General features: G+C 49.5%; 2 protein-coding genes across 16 annotated transcripts in view; one reads left to right on the top strand and one right to left on the bottom strand.

The window, feature by feature from the left end:
* GATB (glutamyl-tRNA amidotransferase subunit B) overlaps positions 1-12,813 on the top strand; it is a 91,904-nt gene extending 79,091 nt beyond the window's left edge. For 5 of the 9 annotated variants that reach the window (XR_011246470.1, XR_011246469.1, XR_011246465.1 and 2 more), the window contains one exon: positions 147-2,034. The gene's annotated coding sequence lies outside the window, so the exon portion shown is untranslated. Of the gene's footprint in view, positions 1-146; positions 2,035-12,565 lie in introns of those variants that run through there. The other 4 variants (XR_011246468.1, XR_011246467.1, XR_011246466.1 and 1 more) reach the window with 4 other exon arrangements.
* FHIP1A (FHF complex subunit HOOK interacting protein 1A) overlaps positions 3,519-25,069 on the bottom strand; it is a 269,316-nt gene continuing 247,765 nt past the window's right edge. For all 7 annotated transcript variants that reach the window (XM_060012143.1, XM_060012141.1, XM_069540682.1 and 4 more), the window contains 5 exons: positions 21,547-21,737; positions 16,787-17,929; positions 9,967-10,145; positions 9,572-9,710; positions 3,519-3,779 (listed from right to left, as the gene is read on the bottom strand). In XM_060012143.1, the coding sequence (XP_059868126.1) occupies positions 3,520-3,779; positions 9,572-9,710; positions 9,967-10,145; positions 16,787-17,929; positions 21,547-21,737 (1,912 nt within the window). In that variant the 3' untranslated portion in view covers position 3,519. The remainder of the gene's footprint in view (positions 3,780-9,571; positions 9,711-9,966; positions 10,146-16,786; positions 17,930-21,546; positions 21,738-25,069) is intronic.

Genomic DNA, 25,069 nt, shown 5'->3' with positions numbered 1-25,069 from the left:
AACCTCTGAACACAGCTGGAAACCCACCCACACTGACCCTGGCAACCAGGCTGATTCCGAGACATCAAAAATGACTTTCAACCCCGAGTACCATGGGCTGCCCAAAATGAACAGGTAACCTGAACAGTCACGTATCCTGTCTCTAGATTCTACTCATAAGAGGATGCTCTCCTGACAACATCCTGGAGCCAGGATGTCTTAATGGACTGAAAATCAACAACTGCATCAGACCTAAGTAAAAGCCACTTGATGAGGAAAAGGTACCCCTGAGGACCCGCGGAAGAAGTGAATGCGTCCTCCCTACACGTGACAGAGGCATCGATTCCAACCCCAGCTCGTCAAAGTATTTTACTAAGTCAAGTGGGGACCATGTCACAATTCCTCTAAATACCAGGGAAGGAAAGGAAGTACCTACTAATAAAACCACATCTCTGATTGGTTACTCCAGCATTCCCATTTCATGTCTGGGAATCTGTAATTCACTTCATAAAACTGTATTTTAGGCTAAACTCGACCTGGAATCGCTTTGAAATTTTAAAAACAAACATTTTTAAACATTTGGCCACTTCCAAAAATCAGTTTTAAGTATCCCAGTGCTCTCCTATATTTTGAAGCACAAAATCCACTCTACCTAGAACTTGACATCAGACTCTGAGTTATGAATCAAGGTGAAGGATGTGCTCCAGGAACCCGTGACTCACCTCCGCTGCCCGGGGCCACCAGGCTCGACACAGCGACGCCAACCTCAGGGGCTGCACCAAAGCCCGTGTCCAGTGAGTCCTGGGGGCCTGTCGCATACAAAGGCATCCACGCACTGGCACATTTTAAAGCATGCCAAGTATCGTTCAAAATCCTTCCCCAAACTCATCGCAAAAGAGATTTCTAAGGGTGTCACCTATTTATGACTAGAACATTCTACTTCATTACCGAGACTTTTCCCATCAAGGAATTCCCATCGCCACCCCCTGCTGTTCAGTATCTTCCTATCTGCCTAGATCAATGTTCATTCCTCCAAACCCCCCAGGATTTGTTCTTCTCCTATTTTAGCTTCCGGTTTCTGCTGTGTTCCCTCTCGCATGTCCACACCACCCCCAAACCATCCTTAACCTAACCCACCTGGCTGTTCCCCTCAACTGCATGGGTTCACCAGTTCCCTAGAATATATTTCCAGGCCCATTTTCTGACTTCATTTTGAGAAACGCTGGACTCAGTACTCTGGTGGAGGGCTGCAGTGGTTTCAGAAACCGGAACCAGCGTCCACCTCCAAATAGGTTGGGTTGTCATGTGGGTTTGCTACCAGCACCCCACCATGGGAGTTAGTTAGTTAATTTTCCTGCCTCTCACCCCACACCGGTCATCTCTGTCCTCCTTTAAAGCAAATCTACTTTTTTTTTTATAAGTACCTACTTAAAAAAATACTCTTTCCCAGAAGATGCCTTCCACAAAGGGGACTGTGGTTTTCTATAATAGAGCAACATGGACTCAAGGAGAAGAATCGACACCATCACCAGATAATGGAGAGACGTGGAAATCAGACCAGAAAGCTGAAGAATACGGCTCTCAGACGTGACTTTAGCTTCCTATATACCTGGTGAGTCCAAACTGGAAGATACATACTTGTGCAAAGCAAAGTTGGAGGATAATACATTACAGCTGAAACTCATCTTCTGTTCCTTTCTCTCCATCTCTGAGCCACTGACTTTTCCAGTAGAGACACTTAACGCAAGTGCAAGTGGATGTCGGGAAGCCAGGAGCAGGCCAGTCCGCTGGGCCTCGCACATTCTGGCTGCTGCACCGCAGCCGGGCAAACCATCTTTCAAGACAGACAAGTTTGAAGTCAGAAATGTACAACGAATCACTATCTGGTTCCTTGCCTAGACTTGCAAGCACCGCGAAGCGGGACTCCTGAGAGCCACCCAGCCCCAGCCAGAGCTCCTGAGGCTTCATTCCAGGACTGGCTCACTCGCTTCAAGATCCCTGAAACACAAAAGGCAGCCTCGGCTCTGCAGCGTCTCAGATGTGCTTCTCTCCTCCACGCCCTTCCTGTACTAGGGCCTGATTGATTAAAACCAAACCAGTGCTCCTGAGGCACCACCACCAGCCCTGTGACCACCCCCGGGGCTCAGCAAGATGCCCACAGAAAGAACAGAGACCCGGGGCTTCCAACTTCCTTCCAAACCGGGTGTGTGTGTGGGGGCGGGGGGCGGTCACCCTGCTTACGTGCTTCTCACCTGCCCACAGTACAGGAGAGTGGAATCTAATATCCATGAATATCAGTCGTCTATTGTCTCGTTCTTTTTTAGCCCACAATTATTTTGTGTGTTTGCCCCTCTCTCTGTGGTAGGAAGACCATGGCTCTAAGTATAATTACACCTGGCAGAGCAGGCTGCAGAGCAGAGAGGCACTAATACATCACGGTGGGGCCTCGTGATGAACCCCATGACTCAGAAGGCAGCGTTTCTGTGTGGAGTGAGGCCCCAGCAGGCACTTGGCTTGGCGGGGCTCCCCGCGACCTGTTTGCCTTTGCATCCTGGTTCCCTAAGTGGCCGTACAGTTCCTGTTTCTCTACAAAGTGCAACATATTAGAAAAAGCAAACAGATTTTAAAATAATTACCAAGGTTTGTACAGATTGTATTTAGTTTACTTTTATCCTTTCCCCCACACCATACCCCTCCAAAAAAACCCACTATGAGACAGTGTCACAGATGAACCAGTTTGTTGTTCATAAAACACTTAAAAAAATAATGATGGCTGTCTTCTTACATAAGCATATACCACGCTTTGTTCACACCGATCAAAGTCCTAAAAGCCAAAGTAACATTTTGCATAGGCATAGTTCATCTTGTGCAAATCTTACTAAAGTAAGGCTATTTTCAGTGTTTAGGTAGTGATATACTGAGCAAAGAAAGCTCTCGAGCAACAAGAACGTTTCCCTGCATTCCAAATTCTCTCCAACTACATCTGACTTCCCAGGCAGAGAGCTGAGACCAGTGGATTTGCCTGCGCTGTAAGGCAACACGTGTTGGGCGGAATACAAGTCTTGGAAGTAAAATGCAAAGGGACGGATGCTGTGTGCTTGTGTGACGGAGGCAAGAAGGGCTCCATCTTTATTCTTCTCAATAAGAAGACAGAAGCCACGACGCAGAAGGCCACAGGGGCAGGTGTGCGTTCTTACGTGCTGTTAAAGGGCCTTCTGAGGTGGGCACCTCCAGAAATCACTGCCTCCCGGTGTTCGCTGGGTGTGATCTAAGCTGCAAGCTGAGTGACTCCGAAGGATGGGAGAATAAGGACCAAGAACTCTGAGGAGGAAAAACTGAGCCAAGACTTAGATTCTAGGGGGTACAAGGTGGGAAGATCCGGCTGGGGAGAGGAGGCACACAGAAAACCCCCCTCCCCCACGTATCAAGTATCGTCAGGAAGTCTCAAAGTAGAGGTGTCTGTAAGCAGCTTTGCATTTAACGTTCAGTCACGGCACTAAAACCTTAAAAAAACAAGAACCTCTATTTGAAAAGAAAAAGCTAACAGTAGCTGTCATCCGAGTCGCCCAGGATCTTGCAGCAGAGAATGGAGTGTTCCTGGGCCAAGGCAGCCAGTTCCTTCAGGAACTCGGGGAAGAGGGCGGCCGCCAGCATGGTGTCCCGCACGGGCGGGGGCAGGCTGGGGGGCACCCCGGCCACCTTGGCTCTGTTTGTCAGGAAGGGCTGAAGCACTCGTGGGGGGCCATCCAGAAAACTCCGGCCGCTCCCTGTCCTGGAGGCGTCCTGAACGGGATCTGAAACTAGAAGGAAGACAGCCATGGTGATTCCCCAGAGCCCTTTCCGCCCACCCCTTAAATGAAGTGTGTGTGTTGTGGGGGTGTGGAGTGGAGTGTCTCGTGCGGGTTCAGCTCCCGCTCTGACTGGAGTCTCAAGGCACGGCCCCCAGTCCCCCCCTCACACCACTCTGAGACACACGGATCTGCCCAGATCAGCTCCAGCACTGGGCATGTGACATGAGAGTTTGATCCCAAATCCTGTAGGAGGGCCTTCATGTAGAAACTGTGGCAAGAATATAGGTTTATCAAGAACCCTCCCCGCCCAGGGCCTGGCGAGGGGGGAGAAGGAAAAAGGCACGTCCTGCGGCCGCGTCAACCAAGTGAGGACACGGGTCACTGCGACGGTTATTTAGGGGCCTCCCAGGGTCGGGGTGACCGTCCGCCCTTTGCCAGCTGAGCCCTGACCACCCGGCAGAGCTGCCGGAGGCCACCTGGGTTACACACACCACGCCCTGCCGTCCGCAGCCCGGGCTCCGGCCTCCTGGGCTCCCTGCTGATCCCCAGCCCCTTCTGGCCAGGACTTCCAGCCTTTGTGGAGAATAGAATGGAAGAAGGCTTTTAAAGGCTGGAAATAACGGAGAGGAAGCTGGGTGCTGATAAGACCAGACTGGGAACTTCCCGCCACCGTGGGCAGCTCGTGGCAGCAAGTGGCTTGGACCTTCCATTCAAGGAAGGTTTCCAGGAGTTTCGATTTCAGTTTCAAAAATGTAGGTCTAAGATGATATGAACCAAACTTCAACATACCCAAGTGATTTGCATTTTCATATCAAATCAGTTTTACCAATTAAAATGGTTCAACTTTCCCAACTATTTAATTCCTGAAGCTCTCCGGCCTTCACATTGACAGGAATTATTTATGCCGCCTTCTGCCCCCGACTCAAACAGACTCATTACTCCTTATAAATCATTATATTCAAGCTCTTCATTATTTTGGCTGCTTTTTAGAATTCAGTCCCATTTTTCAACACTCTTCTCAGAGTGTCGCGTAACTGTGGTACTAAAAATTCTTGACATTTATAGTACTTTCCACATCTCACTACTATCGTCGTTAGTGTTAAAAAAAAAACAACTTCCGCTTTACTGCTTCAAATATCCTTTTAGATTAAAGCTTATCACAGTTCATGCCATAAAGAACTGGAGAAGTTGTTGAGAATCTGCTGCTACCTTTCAGCAGAAACTCACAATATGTCTTGACAACAGAATGAGGACGAAAGTGTTGACCTCCCTGAGCACACTGCCACGCTTGGGGGACCACGCCTGAGTACCTCCACCCCAGCCCTCCAGCACTGCGGCACTCGGCTCTCCAAAGGGCCCGGCGAGGCTCACTGAGGAAGCTGGGCTGATGCCGCGGGGGATGGGACACTCCGGGCACCAGCCCCAGAGCCACACTGCTCGTGCTGGTTCCCCCACCTGGCATTCCCTTGCCCGTGTCTGCACACCTAAACCTCACCAGGCTTAGACTCTGCCACTTACTGGCTGAGCGACACCAGGCAAGTTGCTTTACCTCTCTGTATTTAATGTCCTCATCTGTCAAAATCTCATGGCTGTAAGGATTAAGTGAGTCAATAGGTATGATGTACACAAGGACCTCTTGGTAAGTGTCAGCCATCACACCACCGTCAATTCAGCCGTCACTGACTTTACAGACCACTCCCGTTTCCTGCCCTGGAAGTGATCCCCTGCTCTAGCCTCCCACTCATTTTATTTACCAACTGGGGCTTGCAGTGCCCTTCAGACTTGCGTCGCTGTTTATGCTCTTTCTCCTCAACCAGACTTCCAGGTTTCTGAGAGCTGAGCCCCTAAACGACATGTCCCTCATGGCCCCTAACACGCTTCCTCATCCACAGAAGAAGCTAATAAACGTTTGCTGAATGAACGAGGGAAGGGACCGACCAACGTCAGGTCCTCCCTATACCTGATCTTACTGGAGCTGGTTCATTTCCTCATCTCCGTCTTCCTCTTTCAAATTCACTCCTCTTTTCCCCCAGAAGGGCTTTTGTGGATCATTTATCCAGCTCGATCCAGGAATTTAAAAAGCGTCATCGCTTAGGCTCATTTACCTAGCTTGAATCTAAGAATCAACACTGTCTTCGCTAATGAAGGCAGGCGGGCGCCCAGGGAGGGAGACGGAGGGCCAGCAGGGAAGTCCTGGCGGTGGTTCTGTCCCGTCAGCGTGGGACTGGCCCTTCCGTGAGTCAGACTCAACTCAAAAACAAGGAGACCCGAGTTATGGTCCCTACCTGGCAACTGGCTAATTATATAACGTCTCAGTTTCCTTTTCCACAAGAAGGAGATAATACCTACCTGGTCCCCTTCTAGAATTAGAGATCAGTGAAAGGACTCTGAATACAGCTAAATACTAGAAAATACCACCTCTGTGGTTTGAGGGGAAAATGAAAAGACTGGCAAGTAGCTGAGCCTCAGAGACCAATAGTCTCAAGAGTGACAATGTGACAGGAGCACAGAAAGTCCACCCGGACTTCTCCTTCTTTTGGAAGCGTTAGGCTGGTTTCACCAGGGCCTGCGTGACGGAGCAGCTCGGGCTGCGGGCGTCCATCGTAAAAGGGCCCAGGGCACGGCTGCAGCGCCCGGAGCAGAGGCAGGGAGGAGGGAAATATAAGTAAACGTCAGAACTGGGAGTGGTTTCCTGAAACGTTGCCCTGGGTCTGAAAAGCCACAACAAAGGGTTTTCAAGATACTACTGGGAAGACTTGAGAAGTCAGGAGAGAAATCCGTTCCCCCTCACCTCCCTGTCAGCGGCATCAGACAAGGCACACAGCGCACGGACGTGGACACCCCAGTATGTGGCCTCTTACAGGATTCTAGTCACTCATTGCTCTGTGTCCCGGTGAGAATAGGGCTCCCAGATTCATCTCATTTATAGGCAATCACATCACACGCAAGGCTTCAGCTTTGTACAAGGGGACGGAGACCTTCGTCATTCTGTGAGTTGAGAGATTTTTGAAGTTGAGGGGAGGGTGTCACTTTGCTAACCCGAACGAAGTTAGGAGGTTAATCTGAAAAATTCCATCAAACAGAAGTCTTCGATCCTGAGAGTAGCTTCCTACAAGTCAATGTCCCCTGAGAGTCACAGACCTTGGGAATCACCCCCCACAGCTGCCTAATTGACCACCTTACGCAGTGGGAACAAGACCCCCCTGGGCACGTGTCTGGCAGCCGCCACCATCAGTCTGAGGCCAGGACAGAGCACAAGGCATGCTCACCTGGAGCGTGCAGGTCAAGGAGGCTGGTCAGGGTGTGTAGGCACCCGAGCTTAGTGATCCTGGCTGACCACCCGGGCCTCTAACTTCAGCTTCCTTCTATGAAAATGAAGCTAACAGTACCTTTCTTGCCCATTGCACAGTGCTGTTTGAAAAGTAAAACTGTCGGGGAAAGCACTTTACAAACTGCAAGATACAAGTGAAGACCAAGCCCAGAGTGCAGTGTGGGGAACGCAAGTCACCTTCTGTCTGGAAGACTGCAAGAACTGCCATAATCCCTTGCAGCTCTTCCCATCAAGAGGTGGGGGGTCTGCTTCACTCCTGCACCTGGGCTGACCAGTGGCTTGGCCAACAGAATACAGCAGAATCGACCCGGTGGAGTCCCAAGCTGGTGCCTCAAGAGACTGCGTGTGCTCACGCTCTCACTCTTGCAACCCTACAGCCATGAAGCCGCCAAGCCAGGGCTAACCTTCTGGATGACGAGAAACGCGGACCCCCATCACCACAGCCAGCAGCCACCCCCGTGAGCCGGGCCATCCCAGATGCCCAGCCGCCCGCTGACGGCAGCCCCCGAGCGAGTCCTGCCAGCATCAGCCATGCCCGCCCAGGCCAGCAGATCACCCGGGCAACCACACAGACTCATGAGCACACATGATGGCTTTGTCTTGAGCCCCTGAGCTTTTGTGGTGGTCTGTTATGCGCAAAAGCTAGCTGAGGCACCGTCTCTCCCAGGGTGAGTCACACAGCGTGCCCCCTGCTCAGAAGGGACAAGCCAACAGGCCGACTGTCCACGGGGCTAGGAGACGCCACGTGGGGCCTGCAGGCCACCTTCCCACAGACGTGGGCACTCCTCCCCTCCAGAGATGGCCCACCTGCTCTCATCCAGGGCCAAGGCTAGAAGCTGCCCCTCATTTCACCAGTGGCACAGGGCCCCCCTTTCTTTCAAAGTGTGCCTTGCGGTGTCCTAATGCCCTTCACACCCTGAGTCCTACAGCCAGAAAGGACTCGAGAGATGGAAGACAAACCCTTCACTTAAGAGTCGAGGAGAGACTTCCCTGGTGGCACAGTGGTTAAGAATCCGCCTGCCAATGCAGGGGACACGGGTTCGAGCCCTGGTCCGGGAAGATCCCACATGCCACGGAGCAACTAAGCCTGTGCACCACAACTACTGAGCTCGCGTGCCACAGCTACTGAAGCCCACGCACCTAGAGCCCGTGCTCTGCGACAAGAGAAGCCACCGAATGAGAAGCCCGCACACCGCAATGAAGGGTAGCCCCTGCTCGATGCAACTAGAGAAAGTCCACACACAGCAGTGAAGACCCAATGCAGCCAAAAATAAATAAATAAAATTAAAAATTAAAAAAAAAAAGGCTTCCCGGGTGGCACAGTGGTTGAGAGTCTGCCTGCCAATGCAGGGGACGCGGGTTTGTGCCCCAGTCCAGGAAGATCCCACATGCCGCGGAGCGGCTGGGCCCGTGAGCCATGGCCTCTGAACCTGCGCGTCCGCAGCCTGTGCTCCGCAATGGGAGAGGCCACAACAGTGAGAGGCCCGTGTACCGCAAAAAAAAAAAAAAAAAAAAAAAAAAGTCGAGGAGCACGAGGCCCAGTGAGGCCAAGTGACCGAGATCAAACAGCTACACAGAGGCAAGGTCATGCCTTCACAGGGCTGGGGTTTTTTCAGCTTCCCTCAAAGGTTTAACACTGCCCCGAGTTACACTTCTGCCTCTCACTCCAAATCGTGTTTCCGATCACATGCTTTAGCCCCGGACCAAGAGCCCTGCTCTCTCCACTGTTCACCTGCCACAAAGAAGCCTGGCTTGTCCAGGGGAGATGAGCAAAAGCCAGCGCAATGTGGGCCGTTCCCTGGCTTGCCCTCTCACCAAGGCTGAGGCCACAGCTCAGGAGACAACTGGCGTCAAACCTGCGCCAGCAGAGCCCACCCGAGGCCAGGCAGCCCCGTCCCCAGGCCTGGCTGCCGGCAGGGTCCTCAGGCTCCGGTCGGCCGCCACCTCACGCCCCACGCCCACTTGGCCAGGCCTCCTGAGCCGATGGAAGGCGCGCTCAGGAGGGCTAAGGGGTGCCTAAACTTTACTGCTTCTTACTGCTCCAAGGGAGTGGGTTTTACCTTCCAGAGCCTAAAGCACATTCATTTGGGGCCCGAGAGTATCTGAAAACATAATAAAGAGAACGGATGCCCTCCTCAGGGTAGGACCGGCCAAAACACGGCTCAGGGTGTGCACATACCGCTCCCTTCTGGCCCACACGTGCCAAGTTATTTATTCTAGCGGCAGTCCCCACATCACTCCTGCCCTGCACTACTCGGTTAGGAACGCAAGTGCCCCGCTAGACCCTCCAAACTGGGACCAGGCCGGGTGCGGGCAGGGTAGACTTTCCTTTGGGTTTAAGGACGCTCAGGGGAGGCTCTTCCCTGCTGCTTAAAAATGGAAATCTATTGAGATGCTTTTAGGGTCCAGGAGCTGAGGCAGCACCTGTGACTCCACGTCGGGAAGCTGGGGAAAGGGAAGAGCGGCTGACCTTTGGTGGGTGCCTCAGGGCTCGGGTCGGACAGGTCCACGCGGAAGAGCAGGTACTGCTGGGCTTGGATGAGGAGGCTGGGGAAGTCTCTCTCCCCAGAGGCGAACTGCTCGATCTTGTTCTTCACAGATGCGAGGACCTGTCAAAAGCAGCACTAATGACGCTACCGCCTCAGCACAGACTTCCACCCTGCATCAGGACATCTGTCAGGCAGAGGCCCCGCCGCAGGGTTTTAACTGCCTGGGTGTTCTGGGGAGGACCCTCTCGAAACGTCAAACCAAACGAAGCTTCTAAAGCTTCGCAGTTTGTCTAGACAAATCAACACAACCAGCATAACAGGTAACAGAAGGGGCAGGAGAGCAAATGGATGAGAACGGGGCGGGGCGGGGCGGTACCTGGTAGAGGGAGCGCACGCTGGGCTGGAAGACCATGTTGGTGTTGAGCAGGAAGGAGCGCAGGAGGGGCTGCGGGTAGCTGGCCAGCTGCGTGATGATGCCGATGAGCAGCAAATTCACGTGCAGAGAGTTCTCCAGCATGTTCTCCAGCTTGGACAGGACCACGCTGATGAACGGGCCTGTGGAAGGACACGAGGCTTCAGGGCCGGCTGCGGACACGGGCCATCTGTCCCGAAAACCAAGGAGCCGCCGGGGCCACCGGGTGCAGCCGACGCGGCCAGGTCGCCTCCTGCCTCAAAACCAAACCACAAGACACACCACTGCCACGAAAAGAAAGCAGAAACACGGGCGTGGTAGCTAGTATTTTGACTCCCAGAGCAGTTTTAATACTTTGAAAATTATCATAGACCTTTAAAAAAACCAGATGACCAATAATTTAATTTTTAAAATCAAAATATACTTTTCATACTCTTTCTGTATCTCCTGGGGCTGTCAGTGCTCAAAAACATGGCATTCATCATCCCGCGATGCTGTGTGCTGTAGGGCGTCATGCAAACATTAGAGGCCATTAAAAGTTTTAGGGCTTCCCTGGTGGCGCAGTGGTTGAGAGTCTGCCTGCCGATGCAGGGGACGCGGGTTCGTGCCCTGGTCCGGGAAGATCCCACATGCCACGGAGCGGCTGGGCCCGTGAGCCATGGCCGCTGAGCCTGCACGTCCGGAGCCTGTGCTCCGCAACGGGAGAGGCCACAACAGTGAGAGGCCCATGTACCGCAAAAAAAAAAAAAGTTTTAGTAACAAAAAAATCTTCATGTCGTTAAAGAATAGCAAACACGTACAACTATGTTTACCAAACAGCAGCACTGTGAACGGGGGACTGTCTGTCCCCCAAAAGCACCTGAGAAAGACTCTGTCTTGTCAGTGTCACAATGTGGAAGAACCAGAAGAAGAGAAGATGAGAGGTAAAGGTGGGCTTGGCTGTAATTTTAGAGCCATGCTTTAATTTTCAGGGGGAGGTGGGGATGAGAGAGAGGGAAGGGACTCAGTTTGGAGAGCTGGAGTTTGGTGTGTCCTAGGCTCCTTAAACAAGAAAATCCCTATCACTATAAAAGCAGTTTGTAAAAAAACAATAGGCAAAAAGAAGCTGTGACTAATCTGGGCCACTAGAAAAATAATATGCTTTCTGTTTGTGTTCACTGAAGACAGGGAACATCCAGGCAATAAATCTGGCATTACTAAAACTACTTGAAGATGTTTTCCATTTTCACCATAAAAGTGGTCCATTACACAAAATCAATGAGAATTTTCTATTTCCCCCAGTGGAGCTATTGATGATGTCACTAAACCATGGCATATTTATGACAAAAGCACATAACCCTTGATAAATAAGCATGTCTTATGAAGATTTCACCAACATTAATATGAGTTTAGCAAAAACATACTTCATCACAAGATGCTTCATTCAGAAGCCTTGGTTAGCGGAAGAGTTAAACCCTTTTTGTAAGAAAGCAGAAGCTGTCTGTGAGAAATGGGAACAGCAAACCACACCTGCAAGTAACAGGATAATGGCAATATTCCCAGTGCCACAAGCACAGAGGATGTCTTCTTAGGGGCCTGGGAACTCAGAAGAGACACTTTCCCTTTGTGTGTTGAGATTAGCCCCAACTTCCCCATCCTTGGGGGTCGGGGACAGAGCTCCTGAGTCACTTTCCATGACAGGAGGTCAATGAATTCTTTGAATAGGGAGCCCTTGCTTAAAACTGGGAGAGTTTGCCAAACACATTCGGAAACTCTGGACTGGAACCCCATTTTGAAAGCAACTTGATGGGGTTCCATCAAGAACCCCGAAAATGTCACCGGTAACTCTTCTTAATTCTAGTCTTCCAGGCAGACAGGGGAAGGCTGCTGCTGTCCTCACTCCTCCACCCCAGACCCGGGCTTTCCCCGCAGTCCCTGGGGCTCAACATCTATTTCCTTCCAGAGGAGTAGAGACAGGTGAATCAGGTGATACTTGGGTGGAGAGAGTCTCCTATAAAACCTGTCTCCTTAGTGGAGCCCTCAGCTTCTCTGCCATAGGCCCAGACTAGAGCTGGCCTCACCTGGCCATCCTACAAAAACGAAAGCTGCACGGTGCAGAGGCAGGGGACAAAGTCTACAGTCCATCACTACTGAGAGGGAGGAAAAAACCCAGCCTGCCCCCGCGCCCTGTGAGTCAGGGTCATCGCTGTCTCGCTTGAACGACAGAATATTAGGTCAAGGTCAGCCGATTGTCATTATAATCCACTAACAACATTAATTACAGCTTCTTAGGCGTGTGCAGTAAGAAACATATATTAAACACTTTCAAGTTCCTGTTTTATTCTTAGTTGCTTTCTAGCACTTAAAAAAAACCTCCTTAGCAAAATGCAGTTGCTAGGGGAAACTGGCAAGCAGCTGAAAACGAGAAAAGTCAGCTACAATTCAGAAAGCTACAGGTGTGGGGGGGTGACGCCGGGTGTATTTTTTCCCCTTTTCTTCCAGGAAGACAGATAACTTCTGCACCTATAAAATACTGAATTTTCAGAACAACTAATACTATGGCGTTTCCTTCTCTCCCCTCAAGCCCTCTTTTCCCTGCCTCAGTGGCCCCCCACCCCAGCTCCCAGACTCCGAGGGGAGCTGCCATCACCCTGCACCTCAGCTCTGCAGAGTCCACCCTGGAACATCTCCCAAACGTGGACCGCCACCTCCCCTGCCAGAACTGCCTGACGCCAGAGACGCCTCATTTCTTGTCTGGACTTCAGCAACGGTTTTTCTATTTTAATAAAGACTAAAATGATTTAAAATTTCTCTGCTTCAAGCAGTATAAGAATATAAAGAACAGGCCTCCTCCCTGGAGGTAACCCATGTTAACAGATCCGAGTGTATTCTTCCAGAAATGTTTCACATACGTAATAAGTACTAATAACTGAATTATCATTCAGAACATTTATTAATCACTTATTATGTGCCAGGCAGTGTTCTAAGCACTCTTAAAGTATCAACTTACTTAAATATTCACAACAACCCTACAAAGTGTGCTTATTATTTATCCACATTTAAAGATGACCAGAATGCCAAGTGCACAGTTAGTAAATGGAGTCACAATTTTAATTCAGACCATCTGTTTCCAGTGCCAGGACTCTTAACTGACACACTATCTTGCCTCCCAGGGTGTGTGTGTGTGTGTGTGTGTATGTGTGTATGTGTGTGTGTGTGTATCTCCTGGTATTTTTTTTTAAACAAATGATAAAATGACAACACTGTCTACACACCGTTCAGTCCCTTGCTTTTCCACTGCACAACAGCTCCCAGAGACCGTCCCACATCAGCACACACAGAACTGTCTCATTCATTCACAAGATATTTGGTTGCCATGGGTGTTGCATTAGCAAAACAGTCCCCTACTGGTGGACATATAGGTTATTTCTAGTCTCTTTCTATTATAAACAACACTGCAATGAACATCTTTGTGTACACATCTCAGCACATCCATGTGAGCACAGCTGTGAAAATGTTCCTAGAAACATTATTACTGATGCATTTCAAATCCTGATATGATGACAAGTCTCTTACTTTGATCTTCCTGGCACCAACCTCTCCTCACTCCAGTGCTCTCTCCCCACTCTCCAAGGCTGGCCTTTCCAAACACGGATCTGGTCACATCATTCGCCAACTCTGATAATTCCAGGGCATCTTCAGTGCCAGGAGCACAAGGCCCCCATTCCTCAGCGTGGCCCAAAGGCCCTCCTGGGCCGGCATCAACCAATTTTGTGGCTTCCTCTCTACCCCCCAAGACCCATGCCTTGTCACCCCCATGTGCTGTCAGGCTCCTTTTCCTTGCCTGTTGTTTCCTCTGCCTGGACTGTCATTCTCAGCTCCTTTTACCCAGAAGCTTCTGTTCACTGTGCCCCTCCTCTGTGAAGCCTTTCCCACTCCCCACACAGGGCTCCCACAGGATTTGGATACAATGACTAACACATTTCTCACTAAGAGAGTATAGTTCTTTATTGACGTCTCTTCTGAAAGTCTACAAATCCCTTCATTTTTGTGTCCTTAGTACCCAGCACATAACCTGCCAACTATTAGGGGATCAATAAAAGATTGCTGACTTCATGAATAAATAAAATTAATTAGATAAATGAAATGCAATGCTTTGATTTTGCTGAGAAGCAAATTCTTTTCAGTGGAAATCAGGATTCCACGGAGAGAGGGAAGTTAAGCAAATGCTGCAGAACAAACTCAGAAGTTTAGACACTACAAAGTTCACAAACGTGGAAAGAGAAAAGACGTTTCCTGAAGCTGTGTACAAGCTTCAAAGGAGGAAACAGGCAACGTTTTAGTTAAAATTACCTATACGTACCCAAATCTCAGGTTATGTTTTGGCGGTGTTCAGGTGTATCATATTCAAAATATTGATGTTATTTTATAGGTGGTGTATTAGCTTTTTTTTTTGCCCTAAGCTATACTTTATTTCCTCAATTTGCATATTGCCCAGGAATGAAGCTCCTTGTATAGGCTGGCATTCTAAAGAACAATCTTCATTAGCAGTGGGTAGTCCTGACGTCTTGGAGAACACCGCAGACAAAGTAGGATTACTGCTGGGGGAGAGTAAATGGGGCAGCCCTAGGGCAGAGTTGGGACTGAGCTAGGCTACTCTGCCCTCTTCCTCCCACCAAGCTCTCCCCACCCTCCCCTTATCAACTGGGAAGAGCCAGATTATCTAATCCTTTTTACTTATGATTGACTGATTGAATTTTAATTAAAACCCATTCACACTGAAATGTTATCTCAGCTAGACCTCAAGCCTTTTAATTGTGGAATTAAAAGCTTTCTCCCTGTTTAAATAAATTTTCAGGCATCCGTAAACAGATGAATAAAAGTTGGAGGAGGGCGGAAGAGCTCCTTGAGATCACGTTAAGCCTGCCTGGCTGGACTGGAAGATGCTGTGACTTCGTGTATTTTGGGTGATCCAAGGAGGCGGGAGCATGATCTCCACCCACCGAGCTGCCCCCTGCTGGCCAGGGAAGGACAAGCCTCAGCTGAGGCTGCTGGAGGCTGCCTGTGGTAACAGTCATGACACGGCCCACCACCCCAGCTCAGGATCACATTTGGTCCTCCCCGAGTTAGGGCACCAAGGCCACATGGCTGGAAGCACCAGAGCCAGGAGTCCCCACAGGCGTGACTGCAAGGCCAGTCTGTCCCGCTGAGATGTTGGCTCCTTAAGACCCTCTCCTCTAACTGAACACCATTCAGGGGTCCCACCCCAGCTGTCCCTGAGCCTGAGGACCCCTCCTCTGTGCCAGGTCCCTCTGTACCACGATTTGCAGATTTCAGATTTTGTAACAGAGCAGGACCCTGTGGGGCCTTCCCAGGACAGACCCCCTCCCCCCACCCCCGCCATGTCCTCCACCTGCCTCTTGCCTGCAGAAAAACTTTAGCCAAAGAATAAATTTAATCAGAGAAATGAGAAACTAAAAAAGCAAAGGAAAATAGTCAAGCAAGACAAAATAATAACAGTCTAGCCATGAAACCAAGTCAAGGCCCTTTAGTTCCTCCTCAAGGGCTGTAGAGAATATTCTGAGCCATATCCTTTGAGCTGTTTTGTAGATACTGAAACCCTCACCAGGTGGAAGAAGTGAACTACACGATGACCTGACTGTATCCCTGACATAAGCTGCTGCAGTTCTAAGAACTGGCCTCAGAGAAATGGGAACAAACCGACCCTGGAACTGAAGACTAACTGTACTTAAAACAATCAAGATGACACTGATCAGACCACTGCGTGACTCATTTCAAGATGACTGTCAGAGCTGACGGTGCTGTTTCTGCAGGGAGCCCCTCCCTCCGCCTATACACCCCGAAGCTCCCCTTTAAAAGCTCTTGCCCCCTGATCGGCAGTGGGGAATTGGCTTTTGGACACGAGTCCACCTTCTTCCCGGGTTGCCGGCCTCCTGAATACAGCAATCTTTCTTTTCCTACCGACAAGTACTGGCTTTGAAGCTGCGAGCAGCCAAACCTGAGTTCAGTGACAATTTTACTTGGGTAACAATTTAATGATAATAATTCTATCATAATTCCTAACCTCACTCCACTTACCTGATACCCCATCCTACCCCTTTGCCTCGTCCGCGATTTCTACCTGCTGTTAGGGGTTTATCACTGGAACACAGCCACTCTTTAGCACAGTGATGAGTGTATGTGGGTCTACTCTACTTATTTTTGGATGAAGATTTTGTGATTAACTGAAATGAGCTCCCAGGCCCAGGCAAAGGCACGACTAACCCCAGTGGCCTCTGCTGAGTGTACACAGCCACATTGATTCAAGGGGTATTCTGAGTACCTACTATGTGCTCTCTCCACTGTTCAGCACCAGGGATAGAGCAGAACAAGCCAACACCTGTGCCCTCAGGAAGCACACATGCCAGTGGGGGAAACTGTAATTTTTTTTAAATACACATAAAAGCAAATGCTAAGGAGAAAAATAAATTAGGCTAGAGGAAATGAGGCTATTAAATGATGAGACTGGATTTCTTGTGTGGTTTAGTCAGTCCTACTACTTTATCAAAGGCATATCAAGGGAAGTTACTCAACGGCAAAATGTAACCTCTAATTTGCTGGGGGAAAAAGAAACAAACGACAGAATAAGATAAAAATAAAACCACCCCTCCCTGCTGCTTACAAAAACGTTCCACCCCTCCGGTAGGTAAACTGATAGCGCTCCTTACCTGCACCTTCCTCACTCTCCGGGTGCAATACGTACAAGCGCTTTCAAAAGCAGAAACCACAAAGCAATTAGCGTCACCTGTGAATGGGGTGCTCTGAGTCCTCGCGGGACGGTGACCGGCAAAGGCAGCCTCATCTCTCGCTCCAAACGGGGACGGCGGGGTCTCTGCGGCAGGAGCCTCAGCTATGAAAGAGTCAAAGTCATCCCCCTCCCCTTCTGGTTCCTTCTTCCCCTCTTCTTCTTCTCCTTTGCTCTCATTTTCCTCCTCTTCGGGCTCCTTTGTAAGAAGCAACGGGTCAGGAGAGGAGAAATTCTGCTCCATCAAGCCCTCGGTGCTGGAATCCAGTTCCTTAATGATTTGGTCATAGTGGGCAATGAAATCTTCACCCTCGGGGTTAGCCACTGTCAGGCGTGCACCGTGCTCTGCCTCGGGGTTGGGGGCCGCTAACTCGGGGCTTGACTCCAGGGTGACTTCGGGCTCGTTCTCTCCTTCTGGTTCCTTGGACACACCGTGAAACACGTCCGAATCGTCCCTACCATGTTCCTCCTCTGAATCTGTCTCTGGCTGAGGGCCGGGCAGGGGGCCGTTGCTCACGGGGGGACCCTGGACCTGGGTCTGGGCTTGGGCTGGGGGCCTCGCGGCATCCTCCCGTGAACCGCTGGTGTCCTCTGCATCCTTCTCAGCACACAACCTGTACACCATCACGTCATCCTGGAAGTCGGACTCTTCGATGTAGGCCCCTTTGAAGAGCAGGATGGCGTTCTTCTTCATCTCCTGGATGTGTCTGGGAGGATCCACGGGGGCCGGGGGGCCCGAGTTCTCTGCATCCTCATACGGCGCAGGGCAGCCCCCACCCACCCCCGAGGAGATCCCGGTGTCGTAGCTGTCGTCCCACTCCAGCTCCGTGTGGCTCTTCTCCTTTCCGGGAGCCAGCTGGGGCCCCGTCGTCCCGGGGACCTGCTGCGGGAGGCTGAGCACAGGGTAGGTGGCGCTGGGAGCCCTCTCCTCGGACGGGCCCAGCAGAGCCGGGCAAAGCGCCTCGGGGTCGGGGGAGTCTCCATCGTATAGGGCGGACCACACGTGGCAATCCCTTATGCAGCGGAGGATGTTGGTGTGGGCCTCCCAGAGGTACTGCAGGTAGCTGATGTCCAAGGCTTTGCCGTACTCCACGATGCAGGCCGACGGCGAGAACGCCTCGGGGGGCAGCTGCTCCGAGGGCCCTGCCCCGGGAGACACACAAGTCAGAACCGGGCAGGGGGACACAGGCAATGGATGGGAATGCGACTCATCCGGCTGCCAAGGCTTTGTCCCACCAGCTACTTTGGTTCTAATAATTTCTGATTAAATGATTTCCAAACAATAAAAAAAAAGTTACATTTTAATAGGGAAAAATAAGAATAGAAACTCTATCCTCATAGAACATACAAACCAATCTGGCTGGTCAGATACCGGCCATCACCAACAGAAGGCTGTTACTTGGTATCAGTCTTCAGAGAAACGTGAGCTAATGAAGGCAACCTCTCAAGTCGTTGGGAGTGAGACAGGCTGGGACCTGGGACCCTTTGCTGCAGTGCTGCAGTGCTTGCACCTGGACACACCTCTCCTCAAGCAACAAAATACAGAGAAACTGTATGGGACTAAAACTAACTGCGTGCATGCGCAGTTGGGGCAAATTCTGGACCCAAAAGATACAAAGAGAGCAAAAAACCCAACTGCCACTTTTGAAGAGCCTGGAGCAAAAACAGGGTGTCGGGAGCAATAGCAGAGTACTGCGCATGCCCCCTGCACACACCACCACCTAAGGGGTGGGCGAAACACCTAAGCCAGCCCTCCTGCCTGACCCCTGGACCCGCACTTACCCTCACCCCGTATAAGGAGCAAGCTGGGCCTCCACTCAGGGAGCCAGCCAGCAAGGGAATCTGTTGTTTGCTCTCGCTCCCGCCCGTGCTCCAGCAGGGGACCCAATAAAGCCTCGCCTGAATTTCTTGTCTGGCCTCTAGTCAACTTCTATTGATTGGGGAAGGCCAAGATCCCTGGTCGGTAACAGGAGGATTAAGTTAGGTAATATATCCAATATAGTACCTGCCACTGAGTAGGCAATTAAGAAGCTTTTTACTTTAACTCTAAAGTGGAAAGCCTATATAATCCATGAATTTGGGAAACAGATTTTCTCTAGAAAACCCTGGGTTTTTCGAAAAGACTGTTCATTCATTCTGCCTTCCTGGGAATTATTGGGAATTATATGTACCAAACAGTGACTTAAGATAAAGTCATATTCACTCCCAAAATAGCCCTTTTAACCTAAGAATGCTACCCTGACTACCTTTGATGTTAAAAGCTCTCAACCGTGTAACTGAAACAGGTATGAAGACACCTGCATTTAAGTTTACATTTTCCTTTAGGGAAAAAAAAAAAAGAACTCAGACAAGGGAAAACACAAACTCTACCATTTCTTAAACATCTACTACATGGCAGGCGCTTTCTCAGTCAGTGCTATCTAATTTAATCCTCACAACAACCCTACATGGAGATACTATTTTCTCCATTTACAGATGAAGAAATTTAGGCTCAGAGACAATGATCACCCAACGAGTCAGTGGCAGAGCCAGAAATCAAGCAAAAGTTGTCTTACGTCAACCTCTCTCCTTTTTTCGTTCGATGCCACACCTTTCAACCCTATTCATTGTCTAAATCTCTACCTGACTGGGCCACAAGTGAACCTTTAAGAATACACATTTTCACGTCGTTAGGGTGGACATAATCCATGTTTTACAGCTCTACTTTTAAAAGTTTACCTCTTATCCACTTTGACTACTGATAATATTTATTTAGCACTTACTACATACTAGGTAGTTTTCTAACAGCTTTGTATGTCCTACATCACTTATTCTTGGAACAACCCTTTGAGGAAAGCAGATGAGGAAAAAACCTTAGAAAGATCAAGTAGTTTGCCCAAGGAAGGAGCAGAGCTGAGATTCAGAATCCTAGCTCTTAACTACTGCACAAAAATCACATTATCTATCTACCCACCTACCTACCTGTGTAACCACCTATCCATCAGGGCACTTAGCCACCGTTAAGGCAACCTCAGAGAGAGGAGAGCGGAAAGAAATGGAATTTGGAATCAGAGGACCTGTGTCCTCTGTGTAACCTTAAATAAGTCAATGCCTCACTCTGAGTCTATTTCTTCATCTATAAAATGGGAATACTGTCTTCAAAGGATTAAATGTGATAACACAGGGAAAGAACGTGGCAAGTTGCAGGCACTCAGCCATCATATGTTTAACCTGAAATTTGAATTCTGCAGAAAGGTCAGCCACAGACTCATTCTTAAAACAACTTTTTTAGTAAACAAAAAAGACATCAATTTTTAACTACGCTTTTAAAAATGACAGTTGGGTAGGAAAATATAAGATACGCATATAGTTTACCTAACAGGAAAATATACTGAAAGTACAGCTTGTTACACTGCCACATAAAGCATTAATTTCCACGATACACTGTATCTTTATTTACAAACTAAGAATCAGTAAGACAACCTTAATTTCTAAGAATTGCATTTATACCAAATATGCTGATATTTTCTTAGTCAAGTAGCTCAGCTCTTAGACAAAATACTTTTTATCAAAGAGGACTAGAGCTGGGTGGACAGAATGACACTGTTTGGGGGGATATCAGAATATAGATTGGAAACACGGAAGTCAGCACGAGGCCAGGACCATTTCCTAGTGGTCACAGGATAGGCAGACCCCTCCTGAGCTGAAGCAGCCTTCTGACCACCAAAGACACACAAACGCCCCTTTGCTGCCTGCCAGAGGGAGGGCCGCGGTTGACACAGGGGCCATTTAAATTTTACTTGGACAAGATCAGCTGTGGCTGGCAAACACCACGGGGTACTGTGGCTTCTGGGACAATAAGTATTTATGAAAAACCCCTCGTGATGTCAATCAAATGAATCATATACTCTTGCCATATCAGACATTTCACATTTTAGAATGATATATCATTGGCAGGCAAAAGCATCCACAAACGGGTCCCTTTGGAAATTAAAATAAGGGCTAATTCTGTCTTAGCTATAGCCACCCTCCACACCCTCGGCCCCATTTTGTTTAAAAAGACACACGGGTACACTATTCATACTGGACTCTGAGGATGGCGCTAGGAAGCCTAGTTAAAATAAAGGTCTGGGAACACTGAGTATGTAAGAGCTGGGTACGTCAAGGAACACTGATTACCAAACGTCCAGAACTCTTTACAAAGCAGAAAGGACCCCCAGGTGGTCAGTCAGAAAAGAAATGGGACTCACTGCATCATTCCCTGTCTACCTAGAGACAGACACATCCAAGGAAAGATGGAATTGGGCATCCTTTTGTTTAAAGGTTATCCCTCGAGAGGTCCCTCCCCTGACAGGCTGGGACCTGGGACCCTTCGCTGCAGTGCCTGGACCTGGACAAACATCTCTTCGGCTCCTCCAGCAACAGAATACAAAGAAACTATAAGGGACTAAAAATAATTGTGTGCACTCACAGTTGGGGCAACCTATGAACAACAAGATACAAAAAGGCCAAAACCCAACTGCCACTTCTGAGGCGTCAGGGGCAAAAGCAGGGCCCTGCGAAGGATTCCTGGCCTGACCCACCAATTCGCACACCCCTCACCCCACTTAAGGGACCAGCTCGCTCCACCCTGGGGAGCAAACAAGGGAAGCTGCTTCTTGTTCTCCCTTCCTCGGGCTGTAACACGAGTCCCAATAAGGCCTTGCCTGAATTTCTCACCTGGTCTCTCTTCAATTTCTATTGATTAAAGGATCAAGGACCCAGGTCGGTAACACTCCTACCTGGACTCTCATGCGTGCACTTTGACCAGAGAATATAATCCCTCTCTTGGTTCCCAAGCGTCAGGGTGATCCCGCTGGAGCAGCAGACGGGGGTCAGGGCGAGCAGCCTGGCCGCAGAAACAGAGTAACAGTCTCTCTCCTTCACAGCCCACCTCTGACTCAGCATCATGTGATTGCAAGGGATCAGATACCTGGAAAGCCAAAAAGGGCCAGCGTTCAGTGTCTGCAGGTCCGTTCCCAGTCCGCCACCGCCTAAGCCACGACTGTCACAGCCGGGGTGGCTCATGCTCTCCCCACTCTCACTCCAGCCATCCCACCACCCCCCAGGGCTCACTCCCGTGCTTAAAACTTGTCAAGGGCTTCTTTCTTCCGGTGCAGATTTAAGGGCCTTCACAATTTAACCTCCACAAACTTCCCCATCTTTTAATGGATCCGCTATCCCTCTGTGCCTCCGGGCCTTTGCACCTACCCTAGCCGTTCCCTGCAATGTGCTTTCCCCTCCCCCTGCCTGACAAATGCCTTGTCATCCTGCAAAGTCTGGCTTCAGTGTTCTCTTCTCCGGGAAGGCTTCTGGGCTTCCTACTCCAAGATGGAACTACCCTCTCCCTCCACTATGCTCACAGCCTTCTACTAAGGCACTATTACTAGAATCACAGTCATTTCGGTGTCTGCCTTCTCAACATAATGTGCTATCAGAGCAAGCACCTCCTTGAAGAGTTTTGTCTCATGATCCCGGAAACTGGCTCAGAGTCGGTATTGAATGACAGCAGTTGCACAAAAAGGCAAAGGGACCTGTCATGGTGCGAACCTCCTCTCATATTCTCGCAGGTGATCACGAGAACATATTGTGCTACAGGCGTTCCATCACCAGTTCCAAAGGGTGGGTGTGTGTAAGGCAGGGGCAGGATGTCCCCACCCCACCAAGCAATCAATGGTCCAGACATGAAGGTGTCCTTCAGTTCTGCTCAGGCCTGACGCTGTCTAGCCGGAGATGGCAGCGCACCCCACAGGTTAAGAGTTCGGTCCTACAAGGCTTCCCCCGACACCCCCAACACACACACACACTTCAGACGCCACTCACAAGTCCAGCTGTCACCTGTGCTTCCGACTAACCGGCTATACATCAGAGGTGCCAACGACCCCCCTCCTCGGGTTCGATTAATTTACTAGAGCGGCTCACGGAACTCAGAGACATTTTACTTACCAGGTCGCTGGTTTATTACGAAAGGCTATAACTCAGGAACAGCCAGATGCAGAGATGCACGGGGCAAGGGTGGGGAAAGGGTGTGGAGCTTCCATGCTCTCTCCAGGCTGTCTCTCTCCCAGCGTTCACCAACCCAGAGGCTCTCCAAACCCGACCGACCGTGGCGGGGCTTTATGGAGGTTTCATTATATAGTCATGGTTGACTGAATCACTGGCCATTAGCGCTTAATTCAACCCTCTCCCCTCTCTGGATATCAGGGGCGTGGGACTCAAAAGAAAAAGGGCAAACACCAAATATATATTTCTCCTTATAAATCACAACATTACAGTGGCCAAGGACTCACCGGGGAACACTGGGCCCGGTTTCACACAAAACGCTTTTGGGTGGTGAGCAAGGCATCTCAGGATCATTATGAAGCTGGAGAGAAGAAAGCCTGGGCAATCGTTTCTGACACACTTGGAGCACACTAGCGGGCTGTGTGGGTACAATAAAGTGTTTATATGGCTTCCTTTCCTAACAGGGAGATAGACCATACTGTTTATTTAAACAAAGATGGCACAGATGGGATGGAGGCCTCACGGCCAGAGCCGAGCGTCCCACGTCTGTGCAGGAGCCAACGCCAGAGACCCCAAGCCCGTAGGCGAACAACCACAATCTTCAATAAACCAGAGTGTTTTTGTTTCTATATTTAGCTTTTGAGAGAGAGGCAGTACAGAGGAAAACAAGCTGTGATGACGGATTCAGTGAAAAAGATAAAAGTACAACTTCCAGGGCATGTCTTGAGGCCAGTAAACATTAAGCCGTCTCCCGCAGCTCCTGTTGGTCCCAAAGAGGAAAACCTATGTTTGCATTAATGACTGAGCCACTGCAAGTGCCTGAGTCAAGGAGGAAAAGAGATTTAATTCTCTTCAGAGCAGTTTACACTTAAGGTCTTAATAATGTCCATGGTATAAAATGACAAACTTGCCACTTAACCTTCTGTTCTCAAAAAATAAATCAAACCATGACTCATTCAACCCAAACCTTCGCTAGGTGGCCAGGTAAGGGGGTCCCAGTCTCCCCTCCCCGCACTCATGGGCATACAACACACACACATGCGTGCACGCGCATACACACACACACACACACACACACACACACACACACACGAGCCTAAATCCCTCTCCCTAAGATCCAGACACACCCCGCATGTCTGATGTGGTGGCATCTATTTGCATAAGTTCACCTGCATGGGAGTCAAAGGTTCTAAAAACAAAAAGGAAAGATTGGAGCGGGGTGGGGGAAAAGAGGCCAGATCTGTTCTAATACTTAGCCCAGCTCTGGGGACTTGTACCTGAGCCCTACCGCAGAAGAAACAGATCCTGTAGATAGAAAATGAAGGACCTCTTTGCATGAGGATCTCTGTGAGCAGAGATGCTTTGTTGACCAAGAGTGAGGCAGAGGAGAGAGGCCTTCTCCCACCTGTCTGAAGCCAGCGCAGCTCTGGGCCCTAGAACACTCAAGGGGGCAGTGCCGCTCCAGCACCTGAGCGCAATCCCCGTCCCCAGCACTCTCAGGAGGGGCGGGGACATGGCAGGGACAGAGGGGAGGCAGCACCAACCAAAGGGACTCGGCAGAGATGATGCTGCGGCAACTGTCATGATCATGAACACACATAAGGCCCCTCCCTTGGGACCCCCCAGAAGTGACGGCTGACGCTTTGCAGGGGGCCAAGGTCTTACATGAGGAGCTAGGGTGAGAGCCAGGAAAACCCATCCTGTGGTTGTTGATGTGAACGCTTCTGCTCTCACAGGCGAGTGAGGCTCAGGGAAACTCAGATTACACAGGATTTTTTTTTTTTTCATGGTTGAGAAAAAAATTTTATTTATACAGCATACATGTAAGTTAAAAAGTGGCAGAATGTTAACAATTACTGAATCTAGATACAGAATACATGGGCGTTCATTATACTATTCATTCAAATTTTCTACGTATTAAAATATTTCATAATAAAAAACTGGAACATAATAAAATTAAAAGGGGCCTAAATGCAATGAGGTACCCAAGAACAGGTCCCTGAGACAAAAAAAAAAAAAAAAAAAATACATTAGTAGAAAAACTGTTGAAATCTGAATAAAGTCTGTACTATAGTTAATATTATTGTATTAATGGTAATTTCCTAGTAAATGTGCCATGGTTATATAAGATGTTAAGGGGAAGCTGGATGAAGGGAACTCCCTATACCACCTTTGCAAATTTTCTGTAAATCTAAAATTATTCCAAAATAAAAAGTTATTTTTAAAAGGGGGCAACCAGTATATGAAAGCTAGAAGTTTTCA

Source organism: Delphinus delphis, chromosome 5 (assembly GCF_949987515.2).
Source record: "Delphinus delphis chromosome 5, mDelDel1.2, whole genome shotgun sequence".
NCBI classification, from domain to species: domain Eukaryota; kingdom Metazoa; phylum Chordata; class Mammalia; order Artiodactyla; family Delphinidae; genus Delphinus; species Delphinus delphis.
The sequence above is the reverse complement of the archived record's forward strand: the minus strand, read 5'-3'. Positions and strand labels throughout refer to the sequence as shown.